Source organism: Equus quagga, chromosome 1 (genome assembly GCF_021613505.1).
Source record: "Equus quagga isolate Etosha38 chromosome 1, UCLA_HA_Equagga_1.0, whole genome shotgun sequence".
Lineage (NCBI taxonomy): Eukaryota > Metazoa > Chordata > Mammalia > Perissodactyla > Equidae > Equus > Equus quagga.
Genome location: NC_060267.1, coordinates 37,424,128 through 37,444,832, shown reverse-complemented (window position 1 = coordinate 37,444,832; position 20,705 = coordinate 37,424,128). Strand labels below are relative to the sequence as shown.

General features: G+C 38.3%; 1 protein-coding gene across 1 annotated transcript; it reads left to right on the top strand.

The window, feature by feature from the left end:
• The first annotated feature begins 244 nt into the window (after window positions 1-244).
• CMAS (cytidine monophosphate N-acetylneuraminic acid synthetase) lies at window positions 245-20,395 on the top strand. Its single transcript, XM_046637905.1, has 8 exons — window positions 245-606; window positions 8,188-8,330; window positions 8,475-8,630; window positions 13,201-13,334; window positions 15,080-15,174; window positions 15,666-15,837; window positions 16,643-16,796; window positions 19,787-20,395. Exons 1-8 carry the CDS (start codon window positions 347-349, stop codon window positions 19,975-19,977), a joined length of 1,305 nt encoding a protein of 434 aa, XP_046493861.1. The 5' UTR covers window positions 245-346; the 3' UTR covers window positions 19,978-20,395.
• Window positions 20,396-20,705: the final 310 nt, after the last annotated feature.

Here is a 20,705-nt window from a genome sequence, read left to right as displayed (position 1 = left end):
GCAAAAGATCAATAATCTATGTTGCCTATTTTAGAAATCACTGTACAAGATCAAGCCCCCAAGAGCCGCACTTCCTTCCAGTCATCTCTGAACTCTCGCTGTTTGGCTTGGGGTTGGGGTCGCCAAGTCAGAGCCTACTCGGCCTATGGGAGCCGGGCGAGGCGGCCGCGGACTACAATTCCCGGCGTGCCCCGCGAGGGGGCGGGACGTGGCGGGGGGGTGGGGCGGACCCAGGAACAGCCACCCCCGCGAGCGGTCGGGCGGGGAGATCGGGCGGCGCCGAGCTGAGGTGGCGAGACAAGAGCTCCCGGATGTGGAGAAGCTGGGGAGAAGGCGTGGGAGGAAGATGGACTCGGTGGAGAAGGGGGCCGCCACCTCCGTCTCCAACCCGCGGGGGCGGCCGTCCCGGGGCCGGCCGCCGAAGCTACAGCGCAACTCCCGCGGCGGCCAGGGCCGAGGGGTGGAGAAGCCCCCGCACCTGGCGGCCCTCATTCTGGCCCGGGGCGGCAGCAAGGGCATCCCCCTGAAGAACATTAAGCACCTGGCGGGGGTCCCGCTCATTGGCTGGGTCCTGCGGGCGGCCCTGGACTCGGGCGTCTTCCAGAGGTGCGCATGTGCGAGAGTGGGCGGTGCGGCCTGGGCGGGGGTCGGTAGGGGGAGCCGGGCCGCTGGAGGGGCTGGGGCTCCTGGGGCCGTCGCTCCTCGAAGGGGTGTGCAAGAGCCGGGGTGTCTGGGCCCCGGCAGGATGGGCTCCAGCTTCTTCCTTGTTCCGTAGCTGCTAGTCGTCACGACATGGTACAGTTCTTGTCCCCGCCCTTGAGAGTGCCATCCGCAAAAGGGGAGATTTCCTCTTTTCAGGCACCTCCGCCGCCCTGGTTGACCTCACAGGGTGAAAGTAAAGGAGGCCACCCCTGTGAAACGTCCGCGATAATATGTGAAGTCCTTTAGACCGAGGCCACTGGGGTTCCCCGGTTGCTCAGCATCTGATAACCACTTGGTGCTGATCGATCAGGGAGGCATCAGGTTCATGATTGGAGTGGGGTGTCAAGGCTTTCTAATTTCAAGCCCAGCTTCGAGATCCTATCCTGACCTTTGAAAAATAAGCTATCTGCCTGTGAGTCAGCACAATCTAGAAAGCTGCCTACGTTTGTACACAGGTGAAAGATAGTGGGAAAGCTTGCAGCTAGCTTTTTTTATGATAGGCTTGTAAATGGTGTTATGGTACCTTTGGAACCTCGTCTGCCCTGAGGACAGTTTTAATTGCACATCATTTAGAGACATTGCCATATGCCATATTGGTCAGGAGTTACAAGCTGATGTCATTCATAAAAGAAGGGAGATAGAAGTCTGTGCCAAGAATGAATTTACACATAGTAAGTTCAACCCAATTATGCTTGAATTTGTTACTGTGGAAGATAAATTATTTTAACCTTTTGATGTTTGGGTTTTGGTTTTTAAAGAGATGGCTGTTTTTGAAGCATATTAATTACCCACATTAATATAAAGGTAAATGATTTTTATTTAACCAACCTTGTTTAAAAAGGAGATACCAAGAAAGTTTAAATTTACTAATTTCCTTAATGTTTTAAATCCAAAGGAAGGCCTGGGTGGAGCGAGGTAAATAGGAGCTGGCACTCAGAAGATTACTGTTACTAACGTAACAGGAAGTGTGCAAAGGAGAGATAGGGGAAGACCTGGGGAGTTGGTTCAATTCAGGAAACATTTACTGAGCCCTAATTTCTGCGGTACACATCCAAGGGAGTACCATGATGGATGTGACATGGTTCTTTCCTTGTGAAGCTCACAGACTTTTTGGACATTTTTACCTCCTTACGAAGGGTACCCACTGAAAAAAAAGGACCTAGGGAAGGTGCAGGCAGGCATCAGTGATATAGTAAAATCCTATTTTTGTGAAATGAACTAGAGATCAAAATCACATTCGTAATCGATTGAGAACAAAACTCAATTTACAGCTCTTTGGTTGCATATGTCAGGAAACCCCTTTCAAACTGGATTAACAAAAAATGGTAAGGCTTGTTTCAGGTACAAGGAGATTCAAAGGCTAAAAATGATTTAGTCATTCAGCAGATATTTATTGACTACCTACTATGTGGCAGGCACTGACTGTTCTGTGTCCTTAACCAGAGGCTATACCAGTAGTAGCAGGGTCAGTCCCTAGTCTCATGGAGCTTGCATTATAATAGGGAGAGACAGGCAACATACAAACAAATTAATATATACTGTACCTGATGGTAATAAATATTTTTAAGAAACATAAAGCAGAGTAAGGGGATGGTGGACTCTGTCACCGGAATCCTCTGTTTCTTGATTTTTCTGGCTAGGCTCTGCCTTTATGGTGTCAAGATGGTATAGTTGTAAAGATGGTTGTGCTGAGAACTGCAGAACTCTTGGCCCATGATGACTTTGTCCAAACTTCTGCACTCAACCAAACTCTAGTATGGGGTCTAGCAGTTTAAGGGCATGTTCCTAGGATGATCCCAGCCCTTCTCAACAAGGAAAGTTCAATGCTGCCAGGAGAATTTCCTGTTTGTTTCAGGGATAACCTGGTAATCAGCAGATAACCTCTGAACCCTGCTCTTAGATGAGTTGCTTTAGAAAATTTACAATTATAAATCCCTTCTCTGCCCTTTGGGATGTAAGTTTCCCACCCAAAAGCGTTTCCTCAAGGACCTGAGAGCTGTTTGGTTGAAATGCAAACATTTTGGGAGATAACTCTGCCTTCCCAGTCCCTGGGGGAGGACAAGGGCCTAAATTCAATGGGTGCCTTGCTTCAACTTGCACTTTGCCCCCTGTCGCAAAGCTAGAAGTTTGTTACTACTCTGGATAAGCGCCAGTTAACAAACCCAAATGGCCTACTCATGGGGATTAACCCGCTGTGACAGCCCTCAGTGCCTTCCTTTCCATTAGCACACTCCAGCCTTTAAAATGTCTCCAGCCTTTTTTTTTTGAGGAGGAGGATTAGCCCTGAGCTATCTACTGCCAATCTTCTTTTTGCTCAGGAAGACTGGCCCTGAGCTAACATCCATGCCCATCTTCCTTTACTTTACATGTAGGACCCCTACCACAGCATGGCTTGCCAAGCGGTACTATGTCCGCACCCGGGATCCGAACCGGTGAACCCCGGGCCACCGAGAAGAGGAAGGTGTGAACTTAACCACTGCGCCACCGGGTTGGCCCCTGTCTCCAGCCTTTTGCTTGGGGGAATTTGAGTTCAGTTCATGCTGGACTCTTCCCTATTGCAATAGTTAGTGAATAAAACCTGTCCTTCCTGCTTTAACCAGGCTTGGGCATTGTTTATCCTTGACACTCCTCCTCATATCCTGCCAGGTTTAAGGCTAGTCAAAAAGGGCTGCCCTCTTCGCAGCTTGAACTAAAGTCTCATTGGGTCTCAGTAGACCTCTTCTCATCCTTGAACCAGTCACTGTAGGTAGGAGAACACAGAACACAGTGCTTGTATTGGTACAGTTCAGCACATCTTCCACTCTTCAGAGCTAGTGATGGAGCGCCCCCTGAAGCATGTCACAGAGCAGTTCATCCAGAGAAAAATTGGAGTACGATTACCACCAAGTGGGGAATAGATGCTGGAAGTCAAAACCCAACAAAAAGCTATTACAGCAGACGTTGGGAGATTTGCTACAAAATGATTGGAAAATATATGTATATATTAAACAGTAATTTTCCTGTGTCCATTTATTAACATGCATTCATATGAAATTCCATGAAAGAATGAATGACTCTTGAGTATTAACTTTTTTTTTTTTTTTTGAGGAAGATTAGCCCTGAGCTAACTGCTGCCAATCCCCTTCTTTTCGCTGAGAAAGACTGGACCTGAGCTAACATCTGTGCCCATCTTCCTCTGGATTTTATATGTGGCACACCTACCACAGCATGGCTTGCCAAGCGGTGCCATGTCCACACCTGGGATCCAAACTGGCGAACCCTGGGCTGCCGAAGTGGACCGTGCATGCTTAACCGCTGCGCCACTGGGCCTGCCCCAAGTATTAACTTTTTTTGTATCAGTTTTATTTAATCCCTCTAGACTAGAGCAGAAAGTCCTTGATGATAGGGGTGGTGTTTTGTACTTGGAGCCACCTATGGGATCTGTCAGTATACCAGTTATAGCAATTAGAAGAAATAAAACCAGTGTGTCTCTTAACTAGCACAGTGAGCATAATCTTTCTAACTCTGCCTCTCTAACTTACAGTATTGTGATTTTACTCTGTTCAGTTCACATGGCTGCTTGGCATCCTTTCTAGGGATCTGGGGAGTTTAACTCAAAAGGTAAAAGAAGGGACTAGCGGTACTTCCTCCATGAAGCTTTTGGTCATCCCCTCAGTGAAAGAGGATTGTGCCTTTGTTTCCCCACCCACAGCAGCGTTGTTCGTATCTTTGTTAGTGCATGCACTGTGCACGGAGGTAAGATCATAGATCTGGTGTCAAACTGTACGGATTTGAATTCTAAGTTCACCATGTATTAACTATGCGACTTTGGGTAAATCACGTAAGGTCTCTGTGCCTCAGTTTCCTCACCTGCAAAATGGGCTTCAATGTCTGCCTCACAGGCTTGCCGAGGCACTTAAGTGAGGTAATGTATATACAGCCCTTAGAATAGTGCCTGGCGTGTAGTGTGTGTATGATCTATCCTTGACATTTTCCCCTTGTGTTCAAAGTTTTTACAATCTTCATCTCTTCCATGGGCCACAGTTTCCTTACTGGTAAAATGAGAAAGTTGTAATTATCTTTAAAATTCTATTGTTAATGTTCTTTGACTTTGAAGAGTTAGTGGAAATATGTCTTTCCTCTCTATTTCAGACTCCTTCTGGAAAGGGCCAGATAGTAAGTGTTTTAGGCTTTGCAGGCCAGTCAGCCTCTGTTCCTCAGCTCTGCTGCTGATTGCTGTGAAAGTGGCCATAGCGATACTGGAATGAATGGGCATAGCTGTCTTCCCGGAGAACTTTATTTCTAAAAACAGGCTGATAGTGAGGCACATTTGGCCTGGGCTGACCCCTGCTTTACCAGGTGGAAAGGTTTTTGTGAGCCGGTGCTATCTTATTCACTTTGCTCTGCTTTATATATTGGAACCTCAGTTAAAACACGTTGCTTTGAGTTTAACTGACATCTTCTGAAGGTGCAGTAGGGGTTTGGAGCAGCCTTCCTGTTTCTCTCGCTCTCTCTTTGTTCAATAAAGATTTACTCTTTGAAGGAATTGCAGAAGATTGTAGCTGCCTGATTTGTGTTTTTCAGGACTAGGAGTCACCTTGGAGGTTATTTTGTTCAAAACCCTGATTTGACTTAATTGGGGCAGCTTTTTTGTGGCCTGCTCAGAATCAGAGCTAACAGGACTTTGAAGCTTGCTAACGTTGCATGCTAACTTGGAGAGTTAGCTGTCGTGGAATAATTGCATTTTCGTTTAGTGAGAAGTTATTGTTAGCCCTGAGTTGCTAAGAGCTTCGCTTCCAACAGTGGCTCAGTGCAGTGTACGTAAGCCTCAGAACAGACTGACTGTTAAAATGTTGCCTAACGTGAAAAACAAACGTTACGTTTTAGTTTCATTTCTAGTGTATGGATTTATGATTATTGAAAGGTCTCTGCTGTGTTATCTTTAAAATGGCAGGTTACGGTTCGACATACCTTTCATAGGCACCATGATTGATACTCCTGTTCCTCCTGTTAGATATAGGATGCCTTCATTTGAGGCTAAACCCATTGCCATTAAACTTTGACATTTCCTCTGTAATTGATTGTAAATTTTATCAGGCCTGTTTGTTCACTTGCTGCTTCCTTCTCTTTTGCCCTCCCTCATCTGCTGCCCCTAAACCAAGGAAAATGATCCACTTAGTCCCTTTAATAGATGACGATCATTGTATTTTAAGTGTACATATGGGATGCTGTTTTCTTATTTCTAGTGTCATTGCTTTGCATAATACATACAAATTAGACATTTGGACCTTTGAAAGTCTGAAAGCAAAACTTCAGTTTTCCTTCCAGCAGAGTCATTGTGAGCATTAAATGAGACTGTATAGCTGTTCCTTTATTACTATTCCTATTTTATTATTTTGAATAGCTAACATTTATTAAGTGTTTATTTTGTGTTACAGTTTATATTTAATCCTCAGAACAACCATATGAAGTAATTACCCTTATTATCACCTCCCTGGAAATTATGAATTTTGCCTAGGGTCATTTAGCTAGCATGTGGTGGAGCCAGGATTTGAACCCCTTCCTTCAGAGCCTGTGCTCTTAACCACTTATTGTTTTATTCAACTAATACGTATTGAGCACTTGTTACGTAGCAGGCATTGTAAAAATACTTTGTAGAAAGTAAAGCATTATGGAGAGGTTAGTCGTTGCCTCCTTACCTCTCTTTCCCTGATGGCTTAAAGGGAATCGTGGTACTGTGTTGGCCTCTGGCTCTACCAATAAGCCAAGAATTTCTTAAGAAAATGGTTGGTGTAGCGCCAAGTGTCTGGAGTAGGGCCTGCAACAGAGTAGGCATTCAGTATACCTTTCACGAGTGAAGGAATGAATGGATGATAAAAGGGAGGAAAGAAGAAAAGCAAGCAAACCTCTTCTCAAACCTCTACTATTTATTTACCTTTTAAGCATTTCCAAAAAATCACTGAATCTTGTGGTGTTGAATTTTCATACAGTAAAGATAGGATAATAAAGTAAATGGCTTCAGCAATTTATTTCAGTTAGTGATAACATTAAAAGTCAAAAGACCCATTCTTTTTGCTTTTACTGTTCACTTTTCCTTTATTCTGTTACCGTCTTACCACCTTCCCTTCACCTTCTCTATTTTAAAAAATTGCTACATCTTCATTGGTACTTCAGTTTAATGTATACCTTTTACACATTTCTCCAGTGAAAAACCTACCCAAAATTACTTCAGATTTCCAGATGGAGGAAGCTGGGTCTCCTACATTCTGCCTTGTGCACAATGGCATGAGTAGATATGACCCCTAGCCAGTGGCTCATCTTGTTTATTAGCTTCCTGTGAAAACTTTTCAGGGGAGTTATTGACTTTATCTCTAGATTTAAATCTTCCTTCTGCAAATATTAAAGGGAATAAATGAAATTAAATTAGTAAATGAAATACAGAGATATATCAGAAAATTGTCTTTAGTTTCTCACTTTCTTTGTACTCTTCGCAATTGAACATAGACATCTGAAACATGTAGTTCCTCTTCCCTCAGTAGATGTTGAATCAAGGGAATAAAACAAAATCGATGCATATGCCAAAGACTGTCAGTCATGACATTATCCTTGTGTAATATCACTATGCAGACATTGTGGCTGGAGTGACATTCACATCTTGTTTCTAGCAATGGGAATTTGTAAAGGTCCGAGAAACTTAACTTCAATAGAGACTAGTACATCTCCTCAAAATAGCTGAAATTTTGTCCTTAATCATCATTCTTACAAAGTCTGAATAGCCAGCTGTATAATGTGGTTAATAGAGCTGTTAAGCTAAACTCCTGAGCCAATCAAGTCCTCTTCTCTGTGTCTATCAGTTGTTATCAATGGCTCTAACCCAGTTGATTCTGTGTTCAAATATTTATGTAGCCATTGTTAGTTGGCCAAAAAAGGAGAAAGTATCTGATTATTTTTAACCCAGTTTGGGCATTTAGTCTCTTCTAAGCTTGAAAATCTTTCAGCTCTTTGGTTTGGCTAAGCCAAGTCCATGTTTTTCTTAGCAAGTATATTAAAATGCTTTATACAATATTTTGGATTCGGATGGAGAATAAGAATTAGGATCTTCTTTATTTCCTTTAGATTCGAATTTCTAACACTACTGTTTTACTTAATATACCAGTAGCCTTAAAAATACCAAGTACCTTTTTTCTAATTTTATAAAACTCTCTCTAGGGCTACATAAATGATATTTATATAAATAACAATATATATTATATATAATATAAATATATGTGTAAATATAAAATATCTAGGACATTTTTGATTCAGACATTAAAAATTATAGTTTACATACGAAATATGCTTCTTTAAATTTTCTCTTACTTTGGATCTGTAATATTATTGTGATGTACAAAAACTATTCTAACATTATGTAAGCTGTATTTTTGGGTTTAGAGCCCCTTTTTATCTTTAGTGATTTCTTTTAGTGATTTGACTTTTTAATTAATTTATTTTTTAATGCCTGTACAGTGTGTGGGTTTCAACAGACCATGATGAAATTGAGAATGTGGCCAAACAATTTGGTGCACAAGTTCATCGAAGAAGTTCTGAAACTTCAAAAGACAGCTCTACCTCACTAGATGCCATCATAGAATTTCTTAATTTTCACAATGGTATGCATTTACAATTTTATGTAATTTTCAACTTTCTTATCATTTCACAGGGCTGGTTTTAACATTTGCATTTAAGATCTTAGTATTACTTGTTTGCAAAGAACTTTATTTTGATGTCCTTTTCATTTGTTTTGTCTTTGTAAGAGGTTGACATTGTAGGAAATATTCAAGCTACTTCTCCGTGTTTACACCCTACTGACCTTCAGAAAGTTGCAGAAATGATTCGAGAAGAAGGATATGATTCTGTTTTCTCAGTTGTGAGACGCCATCAGTTTCGATGGAGTGAAATTCAGAAAGGAGGTAATCTGTTATATCAGTCTTTATTTTATCTGATTTTACAGAGAATCAGTTTTTTCATATGTTATAATATTCTTTAGGAGTGAGGAGAGTAAAAAGGGAGCAGCAGAAGAGAGTATGTGATTCTTAGCTGTGGTAGGTAATGGCGTTTATAGTCAGTTCTAAATCTTGTGATTATTGAGGCAGGAGAGTGAGACCAAATTAATCTTGCTTTACTTTTTACAAAGGGACATTTTAACCTTCTATTTGTCTTTTGAGGCAGACATGTCATTTTTCTAGATCAAATGCTTTTATGTTTGTTCTAGACATGTTTGATAAACTCCACTATAAATCATATAGAGTTGTGGGAATAAACAGCCTCCACCAAAATGTTCTGGAGGACCTCAAGAATGAATTGTGGAATTGCTCCTCAGAATATCTAAGAAGAGTTCCATAGGGTTTAGCTGGAGCCTGATTTCTAGCCAGATAACCTAGCAAAATATGTAATAAAGAATAGAATCACCAACAAATAAGGAAATGGAACATACTTGAGGAAAGGCAGTGTGGTTTCTATCAGATGCCCTGACATTTGTTGAACATGGTAAAGCTGGCCTAATTGTCTCTGACATGTGTGACTTAAAGGAGAGAGTATGGAAGATGCAGTGAAATTGGAGAAGGTACAAAAAAGTCTAATTAAGATAAGAGGAGAAAACTAGACTGAAAATAATGATTTTTCAGTCTCAAAATGTGAATGTTATCAAAACCAGTAAAATATATCATTGAAGGCATTTATTTGTTAATTTCATTCAATAACTGTTGCTTGAGTATCTTCTCTGTGTCAGGTTCTGTGTTAAGCTGTATGTGTAAAATTTTGACCTTGTGCACCAAATCTCAAAAATAAGATCTGGGAAGGATCTGTTAAAGCTTAAAAAACAAATTTTTGAAGCAACTCAAGGAAGCCCAGTGTTAGACTGAATATTGAGCTTTATTTGCTACATGATTAAAGTTAAAGATGTTTAAGAACTATCTGGATTTAACAGATGACAGATCCATAAGGATTTTTAAATGAAATTAGGAATGTGTGAAGAAATATCTTAACCTGAAGAGTGAATGTTAGGGACAGTAGCTTTGTCTTTTCCTAAGACATATTCCCCTGGAACCGCTGTGAAACAAAGTGCTGTGGATGGACAGTGATTCTGAACCAGAGTGATATTTCTTATGATTCCTTTCTTACATTCTTTGTTTGTAAAGTCATTACTGCTAAAAGTGCTAGTGGATTAATCAATACTTGAAAAATGATTCCATTTTATTTTCCATAACTTTTTGTATTCTTTTTTTTACTCATTACTCTAGAACTGCGCTATCTAATATGTAGCCCTAGCACTGTTAGCAGTGGAAATGTGCTTAGTCTGCATTGAGATGTGCATTATTTATGCAAAATACCTACTGTATTTCTGAGATTTAGTATGAAAAAAGTATGGACAATATCTCAATAAGTTTTATATTTAATACATGTTGAAATAATATTTTAGGTACATTCGGCTAAATAAAATAGATTATTGAAATTAATTTCACTTCTTTTTACTTTTTCTGAACTGTAGCCACTGGAAAATTTAAAATTACATATGTGGCTCACATTCTGTTTCTCCTGGTCAGGACTGCTCTAGAGATTACACTTTGCCTTAACTTGTTACAGTCTTTCACTGCTGTTGTCACGTTATCTAGTACTGCATATATTATAACCCCAGGGTACATTGTTGTTATATTTACTTTAGACAGTTAATAACACTTTTTAAATTATTATGCTTTCTGTTTTCTTCATCCCTTTCTACTTAAATTTGCTTCCACCTTGTAGTGTGATCTATTGGTAACAAATTCACTCAGCTTTTGTTTGTCTAAAAATGTCTTTAATTCACTTCTATTTCTGAAGGATAGTTTCATTGGCATTGAATATAAAATTTTGGTTGGCCTTTGTTTTCTTTCAGCATTTTAAGATTACATTTTTAAGATGTTATTCTTCTGAGGATGCATCTTTGACACGTCATTCCATTATCTTCTACCATCTATTGTTTCTTATAAGAAATTAGCTGTTACTCTGACCATCATTCTCCTGAATATAGTGTCTTTTTTTCCTCAGGCTATTTTTAAAGATTTTTCTCTTTATCTTTAGTTTTCCACAGTTTGACTCTGATTTGTATTGCTTTGGTTTTCTTTGTGTTTATCCTGTTTGAAGTTCTCTGAACTTTTCATATAGGTAGGATGATATTGTATCATCAGTTTTCAGTAGTTCTCTTGGATATTTCATCTGCCACAGTTCTCTCTCCTCTTGTTCTAGGACAGCAATTTAAATGGATTTTAAGCAATTTTATGGTGTCTACATCTCTCTCACAGCCTGTTCTGTATTATTTATTTATTTGTTTATTTTTCTTTCTATGCTTCATTTTGAGTAATTTCTATTGACTTATATTTGAGTTCATTGACCACGTCTCACTTGTCCAGTGCACTGTAAATTCTGTGCAGTGAATTATTTCAGATACTGTGTTTTTCTGTTCTAGAGTGTACATTCAGGTTGTTTTTTAGAGATTCCATTCTCTGTTGAAATTCTTCATCATTTTTTCCTTTTTTAAAAAATCTTTTCCTCTTATTTTTTAAACATATTTATGATAGTTATTTGAAAATCCTTGATTGCAAAATCCAACATCTGAGTCATTTGTTGTTCAGTTTATGTGACAGTTTTTCTCTGATTATAGGTCATGTGTTTCTGCTTCTTCATATGTCTTGTATTTTTTCGTATGCTTGGAGGATAAATTATTTTCCTCCTGGGAGGGCACGCCCTTTCTTCTATCAGGCTGATAGGATAAGGGGCTAATCACTTTGATCTAATTAGGAGTTGGGCTGAGTTGGAACTTTAATTTCAGTTCACCTCTTATGCAGATGTCCTGTCAGGAGATATATCTTGTATGTATTGCTAATACCTCTCTGCTAACAGGACCTTAGGATCTAAGCATCACAAAACTATAACCATCTATCCCTGCCTTCCAGCCTATCCTCAGCTTCTGGTGCCACAGCACACTCAGCAGAAGTCCTGTAGGGGCATCATTGGGTGGGAAGAGCTAGCTCTGTGTTTGAAGTTTCTGCAGGTGACAATCTGTGACTCTAGTCCACGGGTCATTAAAAACTTTAAAAAATTCTTCTGGTTTCTCTTTACTCCAGCAGACTCCCGCTGCTTATGCCAAGCTTGATCTTCCTCTCACCTCTTCCTCAGACTCAGCAAATATCCCCAGGGAGAAAGCAGCCACTGATCATTGTTCATCTAGGAAAGACTTGTCCCTCTCTTTCCTTTTCTTCAAAGTACCGCTTGCATTACGAAGTTTGTTTATTGCCTGTCTCCACCACTAGATTGCAGCTCTCCGTGAGGGCAGAGAGTCATGTCCACTGCTGTGTATCCAGGCCTTATAACACTATACCATGTATTCAGTGTATATTTGCTGAGCGTTTTCATAATTGTATCAAACCCTGGGGTGGATTGAGCAGAGGATGGTTTAGTTAGGGAAGTATGTAACTGGTATTCTTAGAAACCTTTATACACAGAAGTGACAGCCAAAGTGAGGAAAGATTCGGAAGAATCACCAGCTATTAAATACACACACACACATTGCATGCATACCCATACACATCTACAAATACAAATTTGGGAAAAATTTAATGAAGGGGCAAAGGAATCCTTACATACCAGTACTGAGGGCTTCATTTATTACGTGGTGTAATCATTAATATTGATAATGCTGAGCTCTCATTACCAAGGATAATAATAAACATAATATATTTATTATTATGCTTAGTATATTTTTTAACTACTGGTGAGAATGTGTAATACATTATATAAACATTTCTATCAGTATTAAAGTTTCAGTAATGGGGAAATCATCAGTTTTCTGTAAGAGTTCCATAAAAGTAGTTTCTCAACTATATTAGATAATAGTGTATACATTGTATCTCTCTAGAGGCAAATACTGAGAAATAGATTAAAGGGCTCAAATATTGAATATGGGTATTTTATTACAAGTTTAGTTCTTTTTTCTTCTTTTTTTTCTTTTTGGTGAGGAAGATTGTCAGTGAGCTAACATCTGTGCCAGTCTTCCTCTGTTTTGTATGTGGGATGCCACCACAGCATGTGCTTGATGAGCAGTGTGTAGGTCTGTGCCCAGGACTCAAACCCACAAACCCTGGGCTGCCAAAGCAGAGCATGTGAACCTAACCATTATGCAACTAGGCCAGCCCCAAGTTTAGTTCCTTTGAAGTTATTTTAAGGTTGCCTTGATGTCCTCCCAAAGCATTATGTTTGTATAAATATCTTAAAACCTTAATTATTCAGAATTCCTCTATGAAATATTTTATTATTATTAGAAAGCAAAGATAAATCATCAGAATTTTTAGAGATTTTATTCCTTTAAAAAATCCTTTTAATTATTTATCTATGTACAGAATTAGTCTACATTCTGAGTTTGTTTTTATTTGCTTTTTATAAAAATTACTAAATGAACACTTTGAGTATTCAGAGCAATGTAGACTTACCATGGCTTTTTGCTTTTAGTTCGTGAAGTGACTGAGCCTCTGAATTTGAATCCAGCTAAACGACCTCGTCGACAAGACTGGGATGGAGAATTATATGAAAATGGCTCATTTTATTTTGCCAAAAGACATTTGATAGAGATGGGTTACTTACAGGTGTGTGCCTTCATTTTGCAAAAACCCTTTTGTTTGTGTACCTTGAGTTCTCGGGGAGGCCTATGGCACAGTTCATAAAGGAAAGTGTCAGCCCCAGAGGAAAGGCAATGACTGAGCGGATTTATTGTGGGAGCTTTAGTCCTGCAGCCTTACCCCAGACAGACTGGTCTTTGGAATCCACTCAGTGAATTGCAAGAAATTCTGTTACAACTGTAACATTAAGATAAGAAATGAATCAAGTATTGAATGTTTTTCTACACATGTCCTGTATTCCTATTATTCCATTCAAAACTCTGTTTTTAACCCATGGTTGTATTGCTGTCAGGTTCTGGTCGTACAGGTGAATAACTTCTGTTGCTTTAAAAAGAGACAAAAGAAAAAAGCATTATGGTAGAGGTTAAAGAGCATCAACCCGGGCGTCAAGAAAGCCAGACAGTAGTTCTGTCTCTAATTATGTCCCCTTGAATGTATCACTTTATGTGCTCTCAGTCTCACTGCTCTCATTTTAAAATAAGGTGGTTGCATGTCTCTAGAGGCTACCTGGTTACGTCGCATACTGTTTGTTCATTTGAGTTATAGCTACTATTTATTCAGCCCTGACTGTGCACCAAAGACCATATGAAACGCTACATAGGTTATCTCACGTAATCTGCATAGCAGCGGAAGAAAGTGGACATTCCTAGCCCAGTTTTCCAGAGGAGGAAACGGCAGCTCTGAAAAATGAAGTAATTGGCTCAAGGCCAAAACAAGTAGTAAATAGTACTATCAGGATTTGCATTCAGGTCCTTGTGTTACTCAAAAAATAGCATTAAAAAAACCCAAAACTCCACTCTCTAGTAAAAATTCTAATGTGACTCATGCTCTGAGGGAAAAGTGTTTTTCCAATCTTTTGGTCAGTGTATAGGCAAACTGTAGGCTGGCTATTTAGGTAAGTTTGAGTATTCAGGAAAATTTGATTTGATATATAGATACCACCCTCCCCAAGCTCTTTGCTAAAGAGGACTGTGGTTTGACCCTTTTCTAAAGTGGGGGAAAAAATGAAGTTTCTCATCGTAACAAAATTTGTGAAGAGACTGAAATTCTGAAAAATGAAATTTTCTTGTACTAGATCTTGACATTCGGATATTTACAATCGTAAGAAGCGCCTCTCCTCTTGCCTCCTTACCCCAGGATCAGGAACCTTCCCTGCCTTCTGCCCACATGTGACCTGGATAACTATTGCCCACTCCTCTCTGTAGCTCAGGATTGAAGATAATTCTGTACAACAGATACTACAGTTATTTTTCCTCCCCTGTCCTGCCCCATATTCGGAATAGGAACAGAAGTTCCAAAAACATTTATGCTGCTTTTAGATGATTACAGGAGAGAGTGCCAGAACAAAGGGGATACAGTTAGGGACTTTCCAGAAAATTCTTTGTGGTCAGAATACTGAAGGATGGGTACTTTTTCTGCTTTTTTCAATCTTAAAATAGAAACCTATTTAAAGAAAAATGAGAACTTGCACTGTGTAGATAGAATTTGAAAAATGTCAAGGTTATTTGCATTATGTCGGTTGACTATATGGGAAATAAAAAGGTTTCCCCTCCAAAAAAGAAAACCATTTGTTGTATGTCACTAATACTACTGGATTATTAATTTTTCTCAGTGCTGTAGAAATGAATTCATTGTTCTGTATTATAATAAACTTTTTGGTATGTGTAAATGGATGTTAAAAACAGTACTTATGGCAGTTGTACTATCTTTAGGGTGGAAAAATGGCATACTACGAAATGCGAGCTGAGCACAGTGTGGATATAGATGTGGATATTGATTGGCCTATTGCAGAACAAAGAGTCTTAAGGTAAAAAGAAGACTTAGATAATTTTTGCATTAGACCCTAAAATATTATTTTTAGTAGATATGTTTAATTGTACTTATAGACACTGATTTTTTTTTTAATTTAGGTAACACTGATTTATAATGTTATATAAATTACAGGTATGCATCATTATATTTCGAATTCTGTAGGCACTATGTCATATGCACCGCCAAAAGTCTAGTTTCCATCTGTCACTGTACAAATCAGACACCGATTTCTGATATTCTGAACATCTCAGGATCCTGTGTAATTAGTTTGCTCACATGAGGAAAACATAGACATAAAATATGCTTTTAGATGGCTCATTCAGTAGCTTGAGAAACACACAGTGTGGTTAGACGGCACTGCTCAAGTTGAAGGGTGATATTTGGCTAATTGAATGGGAACGGGTTATTAATTATTAGTGTTAGCCAGACGAGAGGGAGTGATTAGTATTGCACTTATGTTCAAAGGTCTATTTTGGTTTCTTTTAGATATGGCTATTTTGGCAAAGAGAAGCTTAAGGAAATAAAACTTTTGGTTTGCAATATTGATGGATGTCTCACCAATGGCCACATTTATGTATCAGGAGACCAAAAAGAAATAATATCTTATGATATAAAAGATGCTATTGGCATAAGTTTATTAAAGAAAAGTGGTATTGAGGTATGTGCCCCCTGAATATAGCACTGGTTTTTAAGATTGTGATTCAGGGTCAAGGAGCATAGGAGGGAAATAAGAGCTTTACATTTTTGGTGTTATCTTTTAAAATATCTGACATTTAGCCTTCACACGCCTAGAAAGTTATCATACTGTTTGCTTTTAGATGAGTAAAATTGGGAACTTGTCAATCAACAAAGAATATTTCTTGTTTATTTAATAAGTATGAATATACTGTTTTTAAATAGGCACTTTATAGTAGTATTTCCCATAGAATCTTACAACAACAAAGACTTCATAGAAAATAGGTGTCAGCATTTTGAAAAAAGCAAGTATCTTGAGGGTTTTTAAATTGTAGCTTATTCTTTTGAGTGAAAGTTTTTATTCAAAATAACTTAATATTTAAGTGTATTTTCAAAAATGAAGGCTAAGATGATTTCATATAATTCACTAGAAATCTTAAATATGTGTCCCTAAGCAGCACAAGAGACAGGTTATACAGCCCTTCCTCTGGACAAATTGAATTATAGGAGAATCTTAGATTAGACAATCTATGTTGTACTTTTGATCTGTAGAGAGAATCATTTCCACTGTAGAAAACAGTGTCTTTCACCTTTATTGGACTACTAGAAATAAAATATTTTAACGCTTCATCATTTTAAAATAACAGTTGATTTTAATTAGTCAGTCCTTCAGAAGGTTGGAGGACTACTCATTGTAACTTGTATTGCTTACAAGGTGTTGTTTTGTTGTGAAAGATAATCTGTTTCCTTCATTTTCTCATTTTGCCCTTTCACTTTTTTGTTTTAAGGTGAGGTTAATCTCAGAAAGGGCCTGTTCAAAGCAGACACTCTCTTCCTTAAAACTGGATTGCAAAATGGAAGTCAATGTACCAGATAAGCTAGCAGTTGTGGATGAATGGAGAAAAGAAATGGGCCTCTGCTGGAAAGAAGTGGCATATCTTGGTTGGTATCTTTTTATTCAGCCATAATAAAATGGGCCAGATTTTTTTTTTCTTTTTTGGTGAGGAAGATAGGCCCTGAGCTAACATCAGTGCCAGTCTTCCTCTATTTTGTATGTGGGACACTGCCACGGCATGGCTCATGAGTGGTGTGTAGATCTGCATCCAGGATCTAAACCCACGAACCCTGGGCCACCAAAGTGGAGCATGCAAACTTAACCACTACACCACCAGGCCAGCCCCAGAACTTTTTTTTAAGAAATAGAAAAAAAAATAAGAAAGAAAATTCCCAAGATTGGCATGACTGCAAGGAAATAGAAACTCTCCTGCACCACTGATAAAAGTATTAAATTGGGACAGCCTTTCTGGAGGTTAGTTTGATAATATGTATCAAGTATAGCCTAGTAGAATGGTTACCAGCACGTGCTATGGAGTCAGACCACACCACTAATTAGCCAGAGTTGGTAAGGTAAGCTTTGGTTTCCTCCTCTGTAAACTGGAAATGTCAAGAATACCTATTGTCATAGGTCTATTGTAGGAATTAATGAGATAATCTGGGTAAAGCATTTAGCAGATTCCTAATGTATAGGAAGTACACCCTGAGTATTTTTGCTCTTATTAAAACCTATATAGTTTGACCCGCAGCTTCCAATTCCAGGAGAGAAATTAGACAAATATACCAATAATGGAGGAAAGAAAAAGAACCCACCTAAATATCCCACAAAAATAGGATATTCCTAAAATGGAATACTATGCAGCCATTAAAAAACAGTGCTGTGGTGCCAGCCCCGTGGCCAAGTGGTTAGGTTTGTGCACTCCACTTCGGCAGCCCAGGGTTCAGATCCTGGGTGCGGACATGATACCACTCATTAGGCCATGTTGAGGTGGCATCCCACATGCCACAACTAGAAGGACCCACAACTAAAATATACAACTATGTACTGGGGGGATTTGGGGAGAAAAAAGCAGCGGGGGACAAAAAAAGAAGATTGGCAACAGTTGTTAGCTCAGGTGCCAATCAAAAAAAATCCAAAAAAAAAAGAGTGCTGTAATCTGTATTTATTGACATGGTCAGATGTCACGAGTTTTTCTCTTTAGCATCATGCACATATATTTACCAGGTGTCTACTGCATGCAAGCTCGGAACTGGTTGTTGGGACTTACTGCTTAGAGAGCTGATAGTCTATTGATGTCAGCATTTTAAATATCAGTCAGGACCAGTTATTAAAATACATAAATCCATCAACTATTTAGGAAATGCATTTTTACAGGGCTAGATGGGCCTCAAGAGAAGCTGCACAGGAATGCTTTGGGAGCCTCTGATCTGGCGGCTTCAGGAATAGCCTTTGAATGACACGTGAAGATTAAACGCAGAGAAATGCTGTAGAACCTTTGCTAGAAAATGATACAGTTTTTCTAAGAAGAAGACAATTTTAATGAAACATAGAACCAATCCCAGCTGTCCTTCATTTACCAGTGTGACTTTAAGCAAGCATCTCTAACTCTTAGTTTTTCTATTCCTAATATATAAACACAAATTGAACTTTATAAAGCCATTGGAAAGAAAATCAATGATAATATAAAATGCTTAATGTAGTGCCTACATATAGTAGTAATAACTGTATCATTTATGTAGGTAAAACTGTAAAATTATATATGCCAAAATATGGTGATTATCCATAAATAGTGGTAATTAGGATGTTTGATTTTTTTGCCTTTATTTAAAAAAAATGTTTCTACCAACATGCAATATGCATTACTTATATAACATAAAAGTTACTATAAAAAGTAGAGGTTAGAATATCAAGAAAACACAGAATAGACTCCAAGTTTTTATTTTAAAAATCGGAGTGGCGTTTGCATTGGCCACATAAGTGTATTGAAATATATTTCTTAAAAATATCGACACTTTTATAAGTAAAAGTTAGCGAGTAAAGCTTAGTTTGAGGAGTGGATTAGGCAAAGAAATACCTTAGTTTTCGTCATCTTTGAGTGTAAATAATTCAAATTTCAGTACATTTAATAATAAAAGAAATTATTTCAGTAGATAAATGTAGAACAAATTTAAAACACAACCTCTTTTAGCGAGCATTTTATTAGTAGTATTTGGTCTATGGTATAGTGATAGTTATACTCAGAATGGTGAATTTAAGCTACTGAGAGCTTCTGAAATTTATCAAATAAAAAAGGGGGCGGGGTCGGAGAGAAGCAGCAAGGCTGGGAGAGAAAGGATGTAGTTATGACAGTGTGATGGTGATTTTTCAACAAATGACACACAAATCAGAGAGAACTGTTACAGATTAAAAGAGACTTCAGATATGTGTTAATAAAACGCAATATGTGGACTTTGGTTTCTGATTCAAATAAATAAACTATAAAAAGACAATTTTGAGACGACCAGGGGTATTTGAACATTGTACTAGGTTATTAGATTGATGTTAAGGAATTATTGATGTTAGTTTGATGATACTGTGTCACTTTTTAAAAAATATATGTATCTATTATAGGTAGATCCTGAAGAGTTTTGAGGTAAAGTATGGTATCTGGGAATTCCCATCTTCCTTCCAAAAAACTAGGGGGCAGGGAATAGAGAAAAATACTGATAAATAATCCAAAACATTGATTATTATACCACATGAACATGGGATTCTTGTATATGTTTGACATTTTCCTTAATAAAAATTTAAATAATTTGTAATTTATATAGAGAATTTCTAGTGATTGTAATATGCGTGGCAGGCACAAAGTGTAGTTCATTCTCCTCCTTTAACTGATAAAGAGTTTATTTTGAATTGTGTAGGAAAAGCCCTAGGCCTCAATTATACTTGTAAATACTTTAAGATATTTTTGTTTCATCTATTCTGTAATATTCTTACATGCAGTGCTTTAGGTCTTATTGAAGTTACCAGAATTACTTAGTGCTTGCTGTTTGCGTTATTTGGAAAGAATATTCTTTGTCTCTTATATATTCACCGGTGTTTCTTGTGTTGGTAGGAAACGAAGTGTCTGATGAGGAGTGCTTGAAGAAAGCGGGCCTCAGTGGCGTTCCTGCCGACGCCTGTTCCACTGCCCAGAAGGCTGTTGGATATATTTGCAAAAGTAATGGTGGCCGTGGTGCCCTCCGAGAGTTTGCAGAGCACATTTTCCTATTAATGGAAAAGGTTATTAATTCATGCCAAAAATAGAAATTAGTATAATGTTGGGAAAGAAAGTATTCAGGCTTCTTCAGCCACTTTACTTTTATTTTCAGTTAAATACAATTCCATGTTGTAATGTTACAGAGAGTGTGATTTGATTTGTGATATACCTTAATATCTTTTAAAGCAGTGTCTTCTCAAACTGTCACTCCAAAATCTTCTCTGAAATAATTGTGCTCTACTTTTCTCTTTATGCAAGATAATTATTTAGAGATTGATTACAGTCTTTCTCAGATTTTTAGTAAATGCAAGTAACAACATCATCAGAATTTGACTTTGTATTGTACCCTGTAAAGCTGTGTGTTTGTGTGCTTTTAATGATGCTGAGATTTATTTGGGGACAGTGTGTCTGTAAGACATGCCCTTCTATAATTAATAAAATTACATTTCACAAACTTGATGAAAACTGCCTTGTGCTAGTAGAAGAGATTTCCCAAACATCCCCTGGTTTCCTTTAAGCATCGACCTTGCAATCAGTATAAGAAACAAGCCTCTGGATACCAGGTGCAAAGCATATATACAAAGACAGATATCTGAAGAACCTGGTATGTTGCAAAGGTTGTCCATTGATTTGGAGTAAATCATTTGCAGCTACCTCTGAGCTTATCGTAATTTTGTGTACTAAATTTGGCTATCACAATTTTACAGCCACCACAAATCATTCTCCTACCTGGTTAGATTCCAAGAATGGGGCCTTATCTCATAAATGTGGGCCC

Excerpts from the sequence above, each read along its gene's own strand:
- CMAS (XM_046637905.1), top strand. The coding sequence starts at position 347 with ATGGACTCGGTGGAGAAGGGGGCCGCCACCTCCGTCTCCAACCCGCGG. Across the intron at positions 8,331-8,474 it reads ATTTCTTAATTTTCACAATG|AGGTTGACATTGTAGGAAAT; the intron begins GTATGCATTTAC and ends TGTCTTTGTAAG. Across the intron at positions 8,631-13,200 it reads GAGTGAAATTCAGAAAGGAG|TTCGTGAAGTGACTGAGCCT; the intron begins GTAATCTGTTAT and ends TTTTGCTTTTAG.